This window comes from Trachypithecus francoisi, unplaced genomic scaffold, assembly GCF_009764315.1.
Source record: "Trachypithecus francoisi isolate TF-2019V2 unplaced genomic scaffold, Tfra_2.0 Lachesis_group11, whole genome shotgun sequence".
NCBI classification, from domain to species: Eukaryota; Metazoa; Chordata; class Mammalia; order Primates; family Cercopithecidae; genus Trachypithecus; species Trachypithecus francoisi.
The window spans coordinates 14940815-14958309 of NW_022681456.1; the positions used below are offsets into that span (position 1 = coordinate 14940815).

Sequence of the window (17495 nt, forward strand, 5' to 3'; positions counted from 1 at the left end):
GCTGGTCCTGAACTACTGGGTTCAAGCGATCCTCCCGTGTCAGCCTCCCACAGTGCTGAGCTTACAGGCATGAGCCACCGCACCCGGCTACACAGCTGTTTATTTAATCAATTGACCCATCCCTGCTACCTCCAAATTGGAGTGGGTATGATATTGGAACAGCTATGTGTTTACCTGCAGACAGGCTGGTCAGATAGGGAAGGTGTCACAGCCCTTCCCATATCCTGGTACACTTTTTTTTGAGACATGATTTCACTTGGTTACCCACACTGGCATGATCTCAGCTCACGGCAACCTCTGCCTCCTGGGTTCAAGCTATTCTCCTGCCTCAGCCTCCCAAGTAGCTGAGATTACAGGCGCCCACTACCGTGCCTGAATAATTTTTGTGTTTTTAGTAGAAACAGGGTTTTGTTTTGCCATATTGCCCAGGGTGGTCTTGAACTCCTGACCTCAAGTGATCCGCCTGCCTCAACCTTCCAAAGTGCTGGGATTACAGGGGTGAGCCACCATGCCCGGCTGACTTTGTGCTTTTTTTTCTTTTTTTTTTGAGATAAAGTTTCGCTCTTGTTGCCCAGGCTGGAGTGCAATGGCGCAATCTCAGCTCACTGCAATCTCTGCCTCCCGGGTTCAAGCGATTCTCCTGCCTTGTCTCCCAAGTAGCTGGTATTATACACATGTGCCATTATGCCTGGCTAATTATTTATATTTTTAGTAAAGACAGGTTTTCACCGAATGTTGGCCAGGCTGGTCTCGAACTCCTGACCTCAGGTGATCCACACGCCTCGGCCTCCCAAAGTGCTGGGATTACAGGCGTGAGCCACTGTGCCCGGGCTCGACTTTTTTTTAAGATGAAGTCTCGCTCTCTTGCCCAGGAGTGGCGTGATATCGGCTCACTGCAACCTCTGCCTCCTGGGTTCAAACAATTCTCCTGCCTCAGCCTCCCAAGTAGCTGGGACTACAGGCATGTGCCACCATACCTGGCTAATTTTTGTGTTTTTAGTAGAGACAGGGTTTCACCATGTTGGCAAGGCTGGTCTCGAACTCCTGACCTCAGGTGATCCGCCCACCTCGGCCTCCCAAAGTATTGGGATTATAGGCGTGAGCCATCGTGCCCAGCCAACTTTGTGTTTTTCTTTTTTAAAAAAAGATATTGTCTCTTATGTATGCATTTGAGGAGCTGAGCTATCAAGAGTTAGATCAGCCCATGAAAGACCCCAGTTAGGGCCGGGTGCGGTGGCTCAAGCCTGTAATCCCAGCACTTTGGGAGGCTGAGACGGGCGGATCACGAGGTCAGGAGTTCGAGACCATCCTGGCTAACACGGTGAAACCCCGTCTCTACTAAAAAATACAAAAAGCTAGCCGGGCGAGGTGGCTGGCGCCTGTAGTCCCAGCTACTCGGGAGGCTGAAGCAGGAGAATGGCTTAAACCCGGGAGGCGGAGCTTGCAGTGAGCTGAGATCCGGCCACTGCACTCCAGCCTGGGCGACAGAGCGAGACTCCGCCTCAAAAAAAAAAAAAAAAGAAAGACCCCAGTTAGATTTCATGGTACACAGTGCCAGGCTCTCCCTGTGTCTGTTTTTCTCAGGCCAAGCAAGTGTTTAGGGAACAATGGAACCAGCTAGCACGTGAGCAATGAGGAAGCTGGTCTGTGTCGACCTCCAAGAGGCTTAGGATTCAGTTGGGTTTGGGGGATGGGGAGCTCCTCTCTAGCCACTCCAAACTTCCAAGAAAGGGAATCTCAGGAAAGATGCATGTTTCCTGGCTGATGGGCCTGTCTGATAGGGACCCACCAGCAGTGCTTTTGTGTGTTGGTGGTGGCGTCACTGTGTCTTCTCACAGTGTAGACTCCTAGGGAGGGGGAATGTGGGGTACACTGAAGAAAACTTGTGTGTGCCTGCTCAGAAGGTGGGGTGATTCTTGCCCAAGGATTGATTAATTTGGGTCTTGCCAAGCTTATCTGTTTTTGTTTGTTTGTTCGAGACGGAGTCTCACTCTGTTGCCCAGGCTGGAGTGCAGTGGCGCGATCTCAGCTCCCTGGATTCAAGTGATTCTCTTGCTTCAGCCTCCTGAGTAGCTGGGATGACAGGCATGTGCCACCATGCCCAGCTAATTTTTATATTTTTAGTAGAGACAGGGTTTCACCATGTTGGCCAGGCTAGTCTCCAACTCCTGACCTCAAGTGATCCACCCACCTCGACCTCCCAAAGTGCTGGGATTCCAGGCATGAGCCACCGTGCCTGGCCTGCCAAGCTTATCTGTGGCAGAGATTGGTGCTTACAGGAGCCTGCAGATCTCTGGGATGGGCTCTGAGTGGCAGTCACTAGGGAGATCAAGAGGCAGTGGGTTGTTGATTTTGCCTGTAAAGGTGATATCACAGTCTTTAAGTTTTCCCACAGACCTCATCCCATTGGAGAAGTACACATTAACTGATTAGCACAGACTGTGGGGTGCATTATGAAGTAATTTTCTTTTTCTTTTTCTTTTTTTTTTTTTGAGACGGAGTCTTGCTCTGTCGCCCAGGCTGGGGTGCAATGGCCGGATCTCGGCTCACTGCAAGCTCTGCCTTCCGGGTTTACACCATTCTCTTGCCTCAGCCTCCCGAGTAGCTGGGACTACAGGCGCCCGCCACCTCGCCCGGCTAGTTTTTTGTATTTTTTAGTAGAGATGGGGTTTCACCATGTTAGCCAGGATGGTCTTGATCTCCTGACCTCATGATCCGCCCGTCTCGGCCTCCCAAAGTGCTGGGATTACAGGCTTGAGCCACCGCGCCCAGCCTGAAGTCATTTTCAAATAAGATTGCTGGTCTGAAGAGTAAATGGCTGAAGATAAGGTAACTTTTCCTGTTAGCAAGGAACTCAAGATACTGAGATGTAAATGAACCTTTTGCAGCTCTTGACTGGCCAACCTATATTTGTGGTGGGTAAAGAAAGAAGTGAATTTTGATGTCAAAGAGGACAGCAGAGAACAGGAAGGCAGCAGCCATAGTTTGTTCCAGAACAGGATTCGGCAAAACTTTTCCTTTCCTTTTTTTCTTAAGATAGGGAGGGTCTCATTGTGTCACCCAGGCTGGAGTGTACTGGCGCAATCACAGCTCACTGCAACCTCCACCTCCTGGGCTGAAGCGATCCTCCCACTTCAGCCTCCCAAATAGCTGGGACTGCCTGCCTGCACCACCACACCCGGCTAATTCTTTGGTGTTTTTTGAGATGGGGTTTTGCCATGTTGCCCAGGCTGGTCTCAAACTCCTGGGCTCATGTGATCTTCTGCCTCAGCTTCCCAAAATGCTAGGATTACAGGCATGAGCCACCGTGCCTGACCAGCAAAACTTTAAAAAAATTTTTTGGCCGGGTGTGATGGCTCATACTTGTAATCCCAGCACTTTGGAAGGCCAAGGTGAGTGGATCGTTTGAACCCAGGAGTTCAAGACCAGCCTGGGCAACATGGCAAAATCCCGTCTCTACTAAAAATGCAAAAATTAGCTGGGTGTGGTAGAATACGCCTGTAGTCCCAGCTGCTGGCGGGGCCTGAGGCAGGAGGATCACCTGAGCCTTGGGAGGCTGAGGCTGCAGTGAGCCGTGATCACGTCACTGCTCTCCAGCCTGGGTGACAGAATGAGACCTTGTCTCAAAAAATAAAAAATTAAAAAATTAAAAATAAATTTTCTTTTTAATTAATTATTTTATTTTTTATTTTTGTTTATTTAGTTTTTGAGATGGAGTCTACTGCTGTCGCCCAAGCTAGAGTACAGTGGCATGATCTTGGCTCACTGCAACCTCTGCCTCCCAGGTTCAAGTGATTCTCCCGCCTCAGCCTCTGGAGTAACTAGGACTACGGTTACTTGCCACCACACCCAGCAAATTTTTAAATTTTTAGTAGAGATGGGGTTTCACCATGTTGGCCAGGCTAGTCTTGAACTCCTGACCTCAATAAAATATATATTATTTATTTTGGGTCTTGCCTAAAATTGGGTCTTGCCAAGCTTATGTTTGTTTGTTTGTTTGTTTGTTCAAGATGGAGTCTCACTCTCTTGCCCAGGCTGGAGTGCAGTGGCGTGATCTCAGCTCACTGGATTCAAGTGATTCTCTTACTTCAGCCTCCTGAGTAGCTGGGATTACAGGCATGTGCCACCACGCCCAGCTAATTTTTGTATTTTTAGTAAAGACTAAATATATAGTCTTTATATATTATAAGCTATATACTAAATATATGGTCTTTATATATTATAAAAAATATATATTACATATAAATAATATTTAAATATATTTTATATAAATAATATATGTATAAATATACATTACATATTATAACTAATATAATATTTTACATAAAATATATAATTTATATATTTGTATACATAAAATATTTGTATACATAAAATAGTAATTGATAACTTTTTTTGCAGTACAGATCTGTTAATGAGAAGAATGGAATTCCTTTTTCGGGGAGGATAGTATTTCACTTAATTGGAATTCACAGGTAGTGTTCTCTCGTCAGATTGATCAAAAGTGCTCATCATTAAAATCCATCCTTAGCTCTTGGGTTATACAAAACAGATGGTGGGCTAGCATTTGCCGACCCTTGTGGTAGAATCAATCTACAAGTATATGCTGATAACATATCAGATGACACTTGCTGAATATTGACCAGGCTAAGTGCCCTGCTTATATTACCTTATTGGATCCTTCAATAACCCAGTGATATAAGTCATTAGCACTCTTTTTATAGGAAGGACAGTGGAGGCTGAGGTTTGAGAATCACTTGAACCTGGGAGGGGAGGTTGCAAAGAGCCAAGATTGCACCATCGCACTCCAGCCTGGGTGACAAAACGAGACTCCATTTCAAAAAAACACAAAAGACTCAAACCCCAGGGGTTTAGAGATGAGCTATTAATTTTGAACACTGAACAATTCGGGAGGCCCCTTTAGGCTTTCTCATTTGCTGGTTTTTCTTTTTAAATTTTGAATTCTTCTACCTACTTCCTTCTCATTTACTCCCTGTAAACCAGCTCCATTTCTTGCTGAGAACTGTGCTTGGCAAAAATCTCTTCCAGCTGGTGTCTGGGGGTCCACACTGTCCATGCCGGGTGACTGGGACCCCTCTGGGGCCACAGTGTGACAGACTTGTCCGAGCTGAGACAGTACCTGGCGTTGGCTACCAGTACCTTGGACGTGCCCAGTGCTTGATTGGCTGCGTACCAGCTGTTGGTATGCCCGAAGACCTGCTGATCCGCATACCTAACCAGCTAGCCAGCAACAGCAAATGGGACATTTGAGCACCTCCCAAACCATGATCTAAGTTTTCCCCTGGAGGCAGTGTGATTCCAACAGATCCCTGAAACTTAGGAGCCAGCTGCAACTTCATGAGAACATTGTCCTTTGAAACCCATGATTTCTATAGTTATACAATGGGTTTGGACATAGGCAAAGGAGGTACTGTTCTTCGAGGAGGTCTATCTGCGAAAGCTGTTTCCTCCCACAAAAAAAATTTTTTTTTTTTTTGAGACGGACTCTTACTCTGTTGCCCAGGATGGAGTGCAGTGGCGTAATCTCGGCTCACCACAACCTCTGCCTCCCGGGTTAAAGCAATTCTCCTTCTCAGTCTCCAGAGTAACTGGGACTACAGGTGCATGCTACCATGCCTGGCTAATTTTTGTGTTTTTAGTAGAGATGGGGTTTCACCGTGCTGGCCAGGCTGGTCTCGAACTCCTGACCTCGTGGTCCGCCCACCTTGGCCTCCCAAAGTGATGGGATTACATGTGTGAGCCACCACGCCCAGCCAGTATTTTTTTTTTTTTTTTTTTTTTGAGACCGAGTTTCGCTTTTCTTGCCCAGGCTAGAGTGCAATGGCACAATCTCGGCTCACCACAACCTCTGCCTCCTGGTTTCAAGCGATTCTCCTACCTCAGCCTCCCGAGTAGCTGGGATTTCAGGCATGCACCACCACGCCTGGCTAATTTTGTATTTTTAGTAGAGACGAGGTTTCACCATGTTGGTCAGGCTGGTCTTGAGAACTCGCAACCTCAGGTGATTTGTGCGCCTCAGCCTCACAAAGTGCTGGGATTACACGTGTGAGCCACTGCACCCAGCTGCAAATAATTTTTGTTGCTGGCCTATTTCTGTTCAAAAATCTGCAGCCATAGATTTATTCTTTTGGTTAAACATTGTGCTTCCTGGATTTATTTTAATTTTAATTTTATTTTAGTTTAGTTTTTGAGACAGGGTCTCGCTCCGTGGCCTAGGCTGGACTCCAGTGGCCCAATATCAGCTCATTACAACATCAGCCTCTCAGGTTCAAGCAAACCTCCTGCCTCAGCCTGCCAAGTAGCTGGGATTACAAGTGCCCGCCACCACGCCTAGCTAATTTTTGTATTTTTGGTAGAGATGGGTTTTTGCCGTGTTGCTCAGGCTGGTCTTGTACTCCTGACCCCAAGTGATCCACCTGCCTCGGCCTCCCAAGTTGCTGGGATTACAGGTGTGAGCCAGCATGCCTGGCGTACTTTTATTTTTTTTAAAGAGGAAGTCTCTGGGAGAGGTAGGACACTGAATTACTTAAGGATGAACAGCTGTTAGGTACAGTCTTTTAAAAAATGTTTAATTGGTCCAGGTGCAGTGGCTCACATCTGTAATCCCACCACTTTGGGAGGCTGAGGTGGGAGAATTGCTTGATCCCAGGGATTTGAGACCAGCCAGGGCAACATAGCGAGATCCTGTCTCTATAAAAAATTTAAAAATTAGCTGGTGTGCTGTTGCATGCTTGTAGTCCCAGCTACTCAAGAGGCTAAGATGGGAGGATTGCTTGAGCCTGAGAGTTCGAGGCCACAGTGAGCTGTGATTGTGTCACTGCACTCCGGCCTGGGTGATCGAGGAAGACCCTATCTCAAATACATAAATATGTAATTTTAAAAAGTAACAAAAACTAAAATAGAAACGTTTGAATTGACAAGTAACAATTATATATATTTTGGGAGGAGATATATTCTTCAAGGGGATGTGGAATCTTAGAGGTCCTGGGTACCAACAGTGGAGGGCATTTCAGGGGACAAGAAGGAAGTTCAGAAATGTGAAGAGAAGACTGGGCACGGTGGCTCATGCCCATTATCCCATCACTTTGGGAGGCTGAGATGGGTAGATCATTTGAGGTCAGGAGTTCGAGACCAGCCTGGCCAACATGGTAAAACTCCGTCTCTACTAAAAATATAAAAATTAGCCAGGTGTGGTGGCGGGCGCCTGGAGTCCCAGCTGCTCTACTTGGGAGGCTGAGGCAGGAGAATGGCTTGAACCTGGGAGGCGGAGGTTGCAGTGATCTGAGATAGCCCCACTGCACCCCAGCCTGGACAGCAAGAACGAAACTCTGTCTCAAAAAAAAAAGGAAACGTGAAAAGAACTGAGATGAGGCCTAATAATTCATCAGGTGTTTCCGACATGCCCGCACTGTTCCCAGTGCTTCACTGCACCCACTCGTGTAGTTGTCACCGCAACCCCAGGAAGTGGGAACTGTCATCACCCCATTTTATAGACGAGGACATGGAGGCTGAGAAGGGTAATTTGGCCAAAGTCAGACTAGTTCATTTCTTGCTTTTATTTTTTGAGACAGTCTCACTCTCTCGCCCAGGCTGGAGTGCAGTGGCATGATCTCAGGTCCCTGCAGTCTCTGCCTCCTGGATTCAAGCAATTCTCCTGCCTCAGCCTCCCGAGTAGCTGGGATTACAGGCATGTGCCACCTGGCCAGTTTTTATATTTTTAGTAGAGATGAGGTTTCACCATGTTTGACAGGCTGGTCTCAAACTCATGACCTAAGGTGACCCACCCACCTCGACCTCCCAGAGTGCTGGGATTACAGGCGTGAGACACTGCATCCGGCCCCGTTTCTTTTCTTTTTTTTTTTTTTTTTTGAGACGGAGTCTCGCTCTGTCGCCCAGGCTGGAGTGCAGTGGCCGGATCTTGGCTCACTGCAAGCTCCGCCTCCCAGGTTCACGCCATTCTCCTTCCTCAGCCTCCCGAGTAGCTGGGACTACAGGCGCCCACCACCATGCTCGGCTAATTTTTTTGTATTTTTAGTAGAGACAGGGTTTCACCGTGTTAGCCAGGATGGTCTTGATCTCGTGACCTCGTGATCTGTCCGTCTCGGCCTCCCAAAGTGCTGAGATTACAGGCGTGAGCCACTGCGCCCGGCCTCCGGCCCTGTTTCTTGCTTTTCAGTGTGATATTGTGCTGGGGGTCCCCAAGGTTTGACTTGGGGACTAAGAGGACTCACAGGACTCAGCACATAGGATGATTTATTCCAGCAAAAGGATACAAAACAAAACCTGCAAAGGGAAGACGCGCATGGGAATAAACCCAGGGTAACGAGGCGCAAGCTTCCGAGTTTTCTGAAATCTTCCAGAAATGAGTTGTGGCTACGCACATCGAATGTCTACTAGGGAAACTCATTGGAGACTCAGTGCTCAAGGTTTTTTGTTGGGGATTCATCATGTGGGCACCTTCTGCCTTGCACTTACTGAATTCCTGACTCTAGAAGGAAAGCAGGTGTTCAGTTTAAACCACTTTTTTTTTTTTTTTTGAGAGAGAGTTTTGCTTTTGTTGCCCAGGCTGGAGTGCAATGGTACGATCTCAGCTCACTGCACCCTCCACCTCCTGGGTTCAAGCGATTCTCCTGCCTCAGCCTCCTGAGTAGCTGGGATTACAGGTGTCCACTACCACGCCTGGCTAATTTTTTGCATTTTTAGTAGAAATGGGGTTTCACCATGTTGGTCAGGGTGGTCTCGAACTCCTGACCTCAGGTGATCCACCCACCCGGCCTCCCAAAGTGCTGGGATTCTAGGCATGAGCCACCATGCTAGGCCCAATTTAAACCAGATTGTTTGCATAGTTTAGGCACAGCAAGCCACTCTTCTCAGTTCTAGGAATGATGGGAGTTCTCCTGAAATCCAAGTTCCCGGACAGCAGCCAATGGCCAGCCTTGCAAGCAGGCCTTTCTAGGAAAGCCAGAGTCCCAGGACTGCTGTGTGAATTCTTCGCCGCACAGATATACTTTCCATTCTGCAGTGTTTTGTTTTGTTTTGAGACAAGGTCTTACTCTGTCACCCAGGCTGGAGTGCAGGGGCAAGATCATGGCTCACTGCAACCTCAACCTTCCAGGCCAAAGCCAGATTCCCACCTCAGCCTCCTGAGTAGCTGGGACTATAGGCATGTGATACCACACCCGGTTATTTATTTATTTATTTATTATTTTGAGACGAAGTCTCACTCTCTTGCCCAGGCTGGAGTGTAGTTGTGCGATCTTGGCTTACTGCAACCTCCGTCTCCCAGGTTCAAGCAATTCTGCCTCAGCCTCCTGAGCAGCTGGGATTACAGGTGTGTGCTATCATGCCCAACTAATTTTGGTATTTTTTGTAGAGACACAGTTTAGTCATGTTGACCAGGCTGGTCTCGAACTCCTGACCTCAAGTGATTTGCCTGCCTCGGCCTCCGAAAGTGCTGGGAATTCAGGAATGAGCCACCGTGCCGGCACTAATTTTTAAATTTTTTGTAGAGATTGAGTCTAGCTATGTTTCCTAGGTTGGTCTGGAACTGCTGGCCTCAAGTGATCCTCCTACCTCAGCCTCCCAAAATGCTAGGATTACAGGCGTGAGCTACTGTACCTAGCCCTTGCAGTGTTGGGTTTTTTTTTTTTTTTTTTGAGACAGAGTCTTTCTTTGTTGCTTAGGCTGGAGTGCAGTGGTGCAATCTCGGCTCACTGAAACATCCACCTTCCAGATTCAAGCGATTCTCCTGCCTCAGCCTCCCTAGTAGCCGGGATTACAGGCACGCGCGACCACGCCCAGATGATTTTTGTATTTTTAGTAGAGACAGGGTTTTGTCATGTTGACTAGGCTGGTGTTGAACTCCTGACCTCAAGTGGTCCACCTCCCTCGGCCTCCTAAAGTGCTGGGAATTCAGGCATGAGCCACCATGCCAGCCCTAATTTTTATTTATTTTTTTTATAGAAATGGGGTCTTGGCCGGGCGCGGTGGCTCAAGCCTGTAATCCCAGCACTTTGGGAGGCCGAGACGGGCGGATCAAAAGGTCAGGAGATCGAGACCATCCTGGCTAATACATTGAAACCCCGTCTCTACTAAAGAATACAAAAAACTAGCCGGGCGACGAGGCGGGCGCCTGTAGTCCCAGCTACTTGGGAGGTGGAGGCAGGAGAATGGCGTAAACCTGGGAGGCGGAGCTTGCAGTGAGCTGAGATCCGGCCACCGCACTCCAGCCTGGGCGACAGAGCCAGACTCCGTCTCAAAAAAAAAAAAAAAAAAAAAAAGAAATGGGGTCTTACTATGTTTCCCAGGTTGGTCTGGAACTCCTGGCCTCAAGTGATCCTCCTACCTCAGCCTCCCAAAGTGCTAGGATTACAGGCATAAGCTACTGTGTCTAGCCCTTACAGTTTTTTGTTGTTTTTTTTTAAGGAGCAATATATACTTTTGCTGTTCTGTAAAGATTTATGCCCCTAATAAAATCTCACATAGTCACCCAGGATTAAATGAAATAATGTATCAGGGCACTTGGCATAGCATTTGTCACATAGTATTAGATACCATACTCTTCATTGGCTGTTTCCTGTTCATTTATGTATTAGAGTTGGTAAGGCAATCGAATGAACTCTTTTTTTTTGAGACGGAATCTCCCTCTGTCGCCCACCCAGGTTGGAGTGCAATGGCGCGATCTCGGCTCACTGCAACCTCTGCCTCTTGGTTTCAAGCGATTCTGCTGCCTCTGCCTCCTGAGTAGCTGGGATTACAGGTGTGCGCCACCATGCCCGGCTAATTTTGTTTTAATTTTTTAGTAGAGACGGGGTTTCACCATGTTGGTCAGCCTGGTCTCGAACTCCAGACCTCATGATCCGCCCACCTCGGCCTCCCAGAGTGCTGGGATTACAGGCATGAGCCACCACACCCAGTGGCAATCAAATGAACTCTTACATAATTAATGCCATCCTATTCCCTCTGTCATTCCCAGGCGGCCCCTATCAGATTGAGGTCCACATCGCAGCCACCGGCACACTCCCCAACGGCACCCTCTACGCAGCCAGGGGCTCCCGGGTGGACTTCAGTTGCAACAGCAGCTCCAGGCCACCACCCATGGTTGAATGGTGGTTCCAGGCCCTGAATTCCAGCAGTGAGTCCTTTGGCCACAATCTGACAGTCAACTCTTTCTCACTGTTACTGATGTCGCCAAACCTCCAAGGGAACTACACCTGTTTGGCCTTGAATCTGCTCAGCAAGAGACATCGAAAGGTGACCACCGAGCTCCTGGTCTACTGTGCGTAAGCAGCACTGCTCTGCCCTACTTCTTCCCCTTAACCCTTTATGAACTTATGAACTGCACGTTTGTGCCTCTCTCGTTTGTCTTTTTTTTTTTTTGAGATGGAGTTTCGCTCTTGTTGCCCAGGCTGGAGTGCAAAGGTGCGATCTCACCTCACCGCGATCTCCACCTCATGGGTTCAAGCGATTCTCCTGCCTCAGATTCCCGAGGTAACTGGGATTACAGGCATGCCCCACCACACTCGGCTAATTTTGTGTTTTTAATAGAGACGGGGTTTCTTCATGTTGATCAGGCTGGTCTCAAACTCCCAACCTCAGGTGATCTGCCTGCCTTGTCCTCCCAAAGTGCTGGGATTACAGGCGTGAGCCACTGTGCCCGGCCTCCCGTTTGTCCTTAAAGCCATGCCTGCTACGTGGTTCTTCTGAAGATGTATCTGTGGCTCTCCCAATACACACACCTGGGGCTGCTACACTCAGAGAGGGAATCATCCCTTCTAGAAGCTTGCTGCTATGCAGGGGTGCAGGAGAGTGCTTGGGAGCCATGGAAGGACACTAATGCATTCTTTTTTTTTCTTTCCGCTAAATTGAGGTGAAAGTACATAGGATTAACCATTTAACAACATACAGTTAAATGGGTGCAATGGCTCACGCCTGTAATCCCAGCTACTTAGGAGGCTGAGGCAGGAGAATCACTTGAACTTGGGACACAGAGGTTGCAGTGAGCCGAGACTGTGCCACTGCATTTCAGCCTGGGCAACAGGGTGAGACTCTGTCTCAAAAAAAAGTAAAAAGAAAAATGTATAATTCAGTGGCATTCAGCGCTTTTATGCAACCATCACCTGTGTCAGATTCCAAAACATTTTCTTCTTCTTTTTTTTTTGAGACTGAGTCTCGTTCTGTCGCCCAGGCTGGAGTGCAGTGGCACGATCTCTGCTCACTACAGCCTGCACCTTCCGGATTCAAGCCATTCAGTTCTCCCACCTCAGCCTCCAGAGCAGCTGGGACTACAGGCATGTGCCACCATACCCGACTAATTTTTGTATTTTTGGTAGCGACAGGGTCTCCCCCATGTTGCCCAGGCTAGTCTCAAACTCCTGAGCTCAAGTGATCTGCTCACCTCAGGCTCCTAAAGTACTGGGATTACTGGCATGAGCTGCCACGGCTGGCCCTCCAAAAATATTTTGTCATCCCAAATGGAAACCCTGGAACTAATAAGCAGTCACCCTCATTCCCTCTTTTCCCCAGACCTGGACAACCCCCAATATGCATTCTGTCCCTGTGGGTTGGCCTGTTCTGGACACTTCATATAAATGGATCATACAATGTGGGGCTTTTTGTGTCTGACTTCTTTCACCTGTCATCATGTTTTTGAGGTTCATCTATGTTGAGGCATGTATCAGTAATGCATTCCTTTTAATGGCTGAATAATAGTCCATTCCTTGCACGGATGGACCACAATTTATGTGTTCATCTATCCATCTATATACATTCTTTTTTTTTTTTTTTTGAGACGGAGTCTCGCTCTGTCGCCCAGGCTGGAGCGCAGTGGCCGGATCTCAGCTCATTGCAAGCTCCGCCTCCCAGGTTTACGCCATTCTCCTGCCTCAGCCTCCCGAGTAGCTGGGACTACAGGCGCCCGCCACCTCGCCTGGCTAGTTTTTTGTATTTTTTAGTAGAGACGGGGTTTCACCGTGTTAGCCAGGATGGTCTCGATCTCCTGACCTCGTGATCCGCCCGTCTCGGCCTCCCAAGGTGCTGGGATTACAGGCTTGAGCCACCGCGCCCGGCTATACATTCTTTTTGTGGACCCAGTGTGACTGTCACAGGCACCAGGCCCTCTAGCACTGTTGTGAACAAAGTGGTCCATGAACCTTTATCTCAGGGGTGGGGAAACACCAACCAAACACTCCCATACACAAATATCTTGGACCAAAACCACTGTAGAAATGCAGAGCGGGGCTGGGCGTGGTAGTCATGTCTGTAATCTCAGCACTTTGGGAGGCTGAGGCAGGTGGATCATCTGAGGCCAGCCAGGAGTTCAGACCATCCTGGCCAACATGGCAAAACCGTGTCTCTATTAAAAAAAAAAAAAAAAAAGATTAAAAAATAAATAAGAAATGCAAAGGCGAGGCTGGGCACGGTGGCTCACACCTGTAATCCCAACACTTTGGAAGGCTGAGGCAGGTGGATCACCTGAAGTCAGGAGTTCAAGACCAGCCTGACCAACATGGCAAAACCCTGTCTCTACTAAAAATACAAAAATTAGCAGGGCGTGGTGGCGCACGCCTGTAATGCCAGCTACTTGGGAGTCTGAGGCAGGAGAATTGCTTGAACCTGGGAGGCAGAGGTTGCAGTGAGCCGAGATCGTGCCACTGCACTCCAGCCTGGGCGACAAGAGTGAAACTCTGTCTCAAAAAAAAAAAAGAAAAAAAAAGAAATACAAAGGTGAATGAGACCCAGGTCCCCAGAGATTTAACACGCAACAGAGGAAACCTGACTGTTGTCAGGCATGAATTTGTGCTAGGAGCTATTAGACACTGACACTAACTGGGGCTGATGTCTCTCTGAGACCCTGGTTCCGCCATCCTTAGAGTCAGCCAAGTGGCTGATCCTAGAGTCTGTGATTCAGCCCATGCTCTCCTCTGGTGTTTTGCAGACCCCCCTCCATCAGCTCCCCAGTGCTGGGCACAGATGGCATCAGGGTCGTTCATGCTGCAGCTCACCTGTCGCTGGGATGGGGGATACCCTGACCCTGACTTCGTGTGGATAGAAGAGCCAGGAGGTGTAATCGTGGGCAAGTCAAAGCTGGGGGTGGAAATGCTGAGCGAATCCCAGCTGTCGGATGGCAAGAAGTTCAAGTGTGTTACAAGCCACATAGTCGGGCCAGAGTCGGGCGCCAGCTGCGTGGTGCAGATCAGTGAGTCTGTTTTGCTTTGTCGGGGTTGGGAGTTCACCTGCCTTCCTTTCTCCTGGGAGAAGCATTGGAGAGTTCTTCTGAGGAAGAAATCCCAGGATGTCAGAGTGGACTGAATTCCTTCCCTTTCTTCCTTTCTTTTTCTTTATGTTTCATTCCTTTCAAACTTTAGAGATGCTTCACACAAGCTTCTTCGTTCTAGTCCAAGCTATTTTCCACTTGACAAATACTAACTGGGCATGTGCTGTGTGCCAGGTACAGTTTCTAGGTGCTGAGGATGGAGCAGTGAACAAGACAGATGAGGTTCTTCATCTTTTGTGTCTGTCCATTTACTGTTGCTGTAAAGGAATACCTGAGGCTGGGTAGTTTATAAAGAAAATTGTTTTTTGTTTGTTTGTTTTGTTTTTTTTTTTTTTGAGACAGAGTCTCGCTCTCTTGCCCAGACTGGAGTGCGGTGGCACAATCTTGACTCACTGCAACCTCCACCTCACGGGTTCAAGTGATTCTCCTGCCTCAGTCTCCTGAGTAGCTGGGACTAAACGCATGCACCACCATGCCTGGCTAATTTTTGTATTTTTAGTAGAAATGGGGTTTCATCATGTTGGCCAGGCTGGTCTCGAACTTCTGACCTCAAGTGATCCACCTGCTTCAGCCTCCTAAAGTGCTGGGATTGCAGGTGTGAGCCACCGGGGCTCGCCGAAAATTAATTCATTTGCTCATAGTTCCATAGGCTGTGCAAGAAACATGGCACCAGCATCTGCTTGGCTTCTGGTGACAGCATCAGGCCGCTACTGCTCATGACAGAAGGAAAAGGGGAGCCAGCTTGTGCAGAGATCCATAGTGAGAGAGGAACCAAGAGAGAAGGGAGGTGCCAGGCTCTTTTTAACAACCAGCGCTTGCTGGGCGCAGTAGCTCACACCTGTAATCTCAGCACTTTGGGAGGCCAAGGCTGGTAGATCACTTGAGGTCAGGAGTCTGAGACCAGCCTGGCCACATGATGAAACCTCATCTCTACTAAAATTACAAAAATTAATCAGGCGTGGTGGTGCGTGCCTGTAATCCCAGCTACTCGGGAGGCTAAGGTAGGAGAAACGCTTGAAACCGGGAAGCGGAGGTTGCAGTGAGCAAGACTGTGCCACTGCACTCCAGCCTGGGTGACAGAGCGAGATGCCATCTCAAAAAAAAAAAAAAAAAAACCAACCAGCACTAATATTAGATTGGTGCAAAAGTAACTGTGGTTTTGCCATTGAAAGTAATGACGGGCTGGGCATGGTGGCTCTTGCCTGTAATCCCAGCACCTTGGGAGGCCAAAGTGGGCGGATCATGAGGTCAGGAGATCGAGACCATCCTGTCCAACACAGTGAAACCCTGTCTCTACTAAAAATACAAAAAAAAAAAGCCAGGCATGGTGGCAGGTTCCTGTAGTCCCAGCTACTCGGGAGGCTGAGGCAGGAGAATGGCATGAACCCAGGAGGCAGAGCTTTCAGTGAGCCGAGATCACACCACTGCATCCCAGCCTGGGCAACAGAGCAAGACTCCATCTCAAAAAAATAAAAGAAAAATAAAAGGAAATAATGACAAAAATTGTAATTACTTTTGCACCAAGCTAATAGAATGAGAATTCACTTATCCAAATACCTTCCATTACGCCTTACCTCTAACATTGAGGATCAAATGTAAACATGAGATTTGGAGGGGACAAACATTCAAACTATAGCATCTAGTTATGTAACAAATGACTCTCAAACATAGTGGCTTAAAACAAGAATAATCATTTATTATCTGACTATTTCTGTGGGTCAGGAATTCAGACAGGGCACAGTGGGCATTGGGGATGGTTTGTCTTAGCTCTATATGTCTGGGGTGTCAGCTGAAGATTTGAAGGTTGGGGGGCTGAAATCACTTTTGAAGTCTTCACTCCCAAGCCTGGCAACTATTTCTTCTCCGTGTGGGATTCTCCGTAAGGCTCCTTGAGTGTCCTTCCAACATGGCAGCTGGCTTCCCCCAGAGCAGATGATCCAAGACGGAGTGAGACAAGCTGATGCTATCCTTTCTATGACCTAGCCTCAGGAGTTACATGGGATCCCTTCTGCCACACTCTGTGTATTAGAAATGAGTCCACATTCAAGAGAACTGGGGAGAATTAGTCACCACTTTTTTTTTTTTTTTTTTTTTTGAGGCGGAGTCTCGCTCTGTCGCCCGGACTGGAGTGCAGTGGCCGGATCTCAGCTCACTGCAAGCTCCGCCTCCCGGGTTCACGCCATTCTCCTGCCTCAGCCTCCCGAGTAGCTGGGACTACAGGCGCCCGCCACTTCGCCCGGCTAGTTTTTGTATTTTTAGTAGAGATGGGGTTTCACCGTGTTAGCCAGGATGGTCTCGATCTCCTGACCTCGTGATCCGCCCGTCTCGGCCTCCCAAAGTGCTGGGATTACAGGCTTGAGCCACCGCGCCCGGCCCTAGTCACCACTTTTTGAAGGGAGGAGTGTCAGACAATGTCTGTACATATTTTTAAAACCATAACCATTCCTCTTTCACAGAGCTTATATCCTGGGTGGCATGGAGGTAGAAGGAAGACAGAAAGTACAAAAACAAGTAAGATAAGTCCAGATATGATAATAATTATGAGGATAATAAAATGGTATATATAAAAGAGAGGTCTTTATAAGAAGAGAGCCACTTTTCCTAGGGTGGCAGGGAGGTCTCCTTGAGGGGGTAATCATCCTTAGAATGAGAAGGAGCTGGAGGGAGGTCTCCTTGAGGGGGTAATCATCCTTAGAATGAGAAGGAGCTGGCTAGGTGAAGACTGTGGTCTGAATGTTCCTGGCAGAGGCAATAGCAAACGCAGAGGCCCTGAGGTGGAAACAAATTTGGCATTTGAGGACCCGAGAGAAGACCCGTGTGGCTGGGGTGTTGTGTGTAAAATACTGATAAAGCTGGATGGAGGTTGGGGGTTCAGTTGTGTCCTCCCAATAGGTATGTTCAAGTCCAAACCCTAATACCTGTGGATATGACTTTATTCGGAAAGAGTCTTTGCAGATAGAATCAAGTTAAGATAAGGTCATACTGGATTAGAGTGGGCTGTAATTCAATGACTGGTGTATTTCTTTGTAAGAAGAGAGAAGGCCCAGCATGGTGGCTCACGCCTGTAATCCCAGCACTTTGGGAGTCAGAGGTGGGAGGATAGCTTGAGGCTACAAATTCGAGACCAGCCTGGGTAACACAGACCTTGTTTCGACAAAAAATAAAAAATAAATAAGGTAGCTGGGCATGGCGGTATGCA

General features: G+C 48.1%; 1 protein-coding gene across 3 annotated transcripts in view; it reads left to right on the forward strand.

The window, feature by feature from the left end:
* Positions 1-17495, forward strand: part of VSIG10 (V-set and immunoglobulin domain containing 10) — a 49646-nt gene that overhangs the window by 20027 nt on the left and 12124 nt on the right. For 2 of the 3 annotated variants that reach the window (XM_033220437.1, XM_033220438.1), the window contains exons 3-4: positions 10997-11299; positions 13958-14218. In XM_033220437.1, the coding sequence (XP_033076328.1) occupies positions 10997-11299; positions 13958-14218 (564 nt within the window). The remainder of the gene's footprint in view (positions 1-10996; positions 11300-13957; positions 14219-17495) is intronic. The other variant, XM_033220439.1, reaches the window with a different exon arrangement.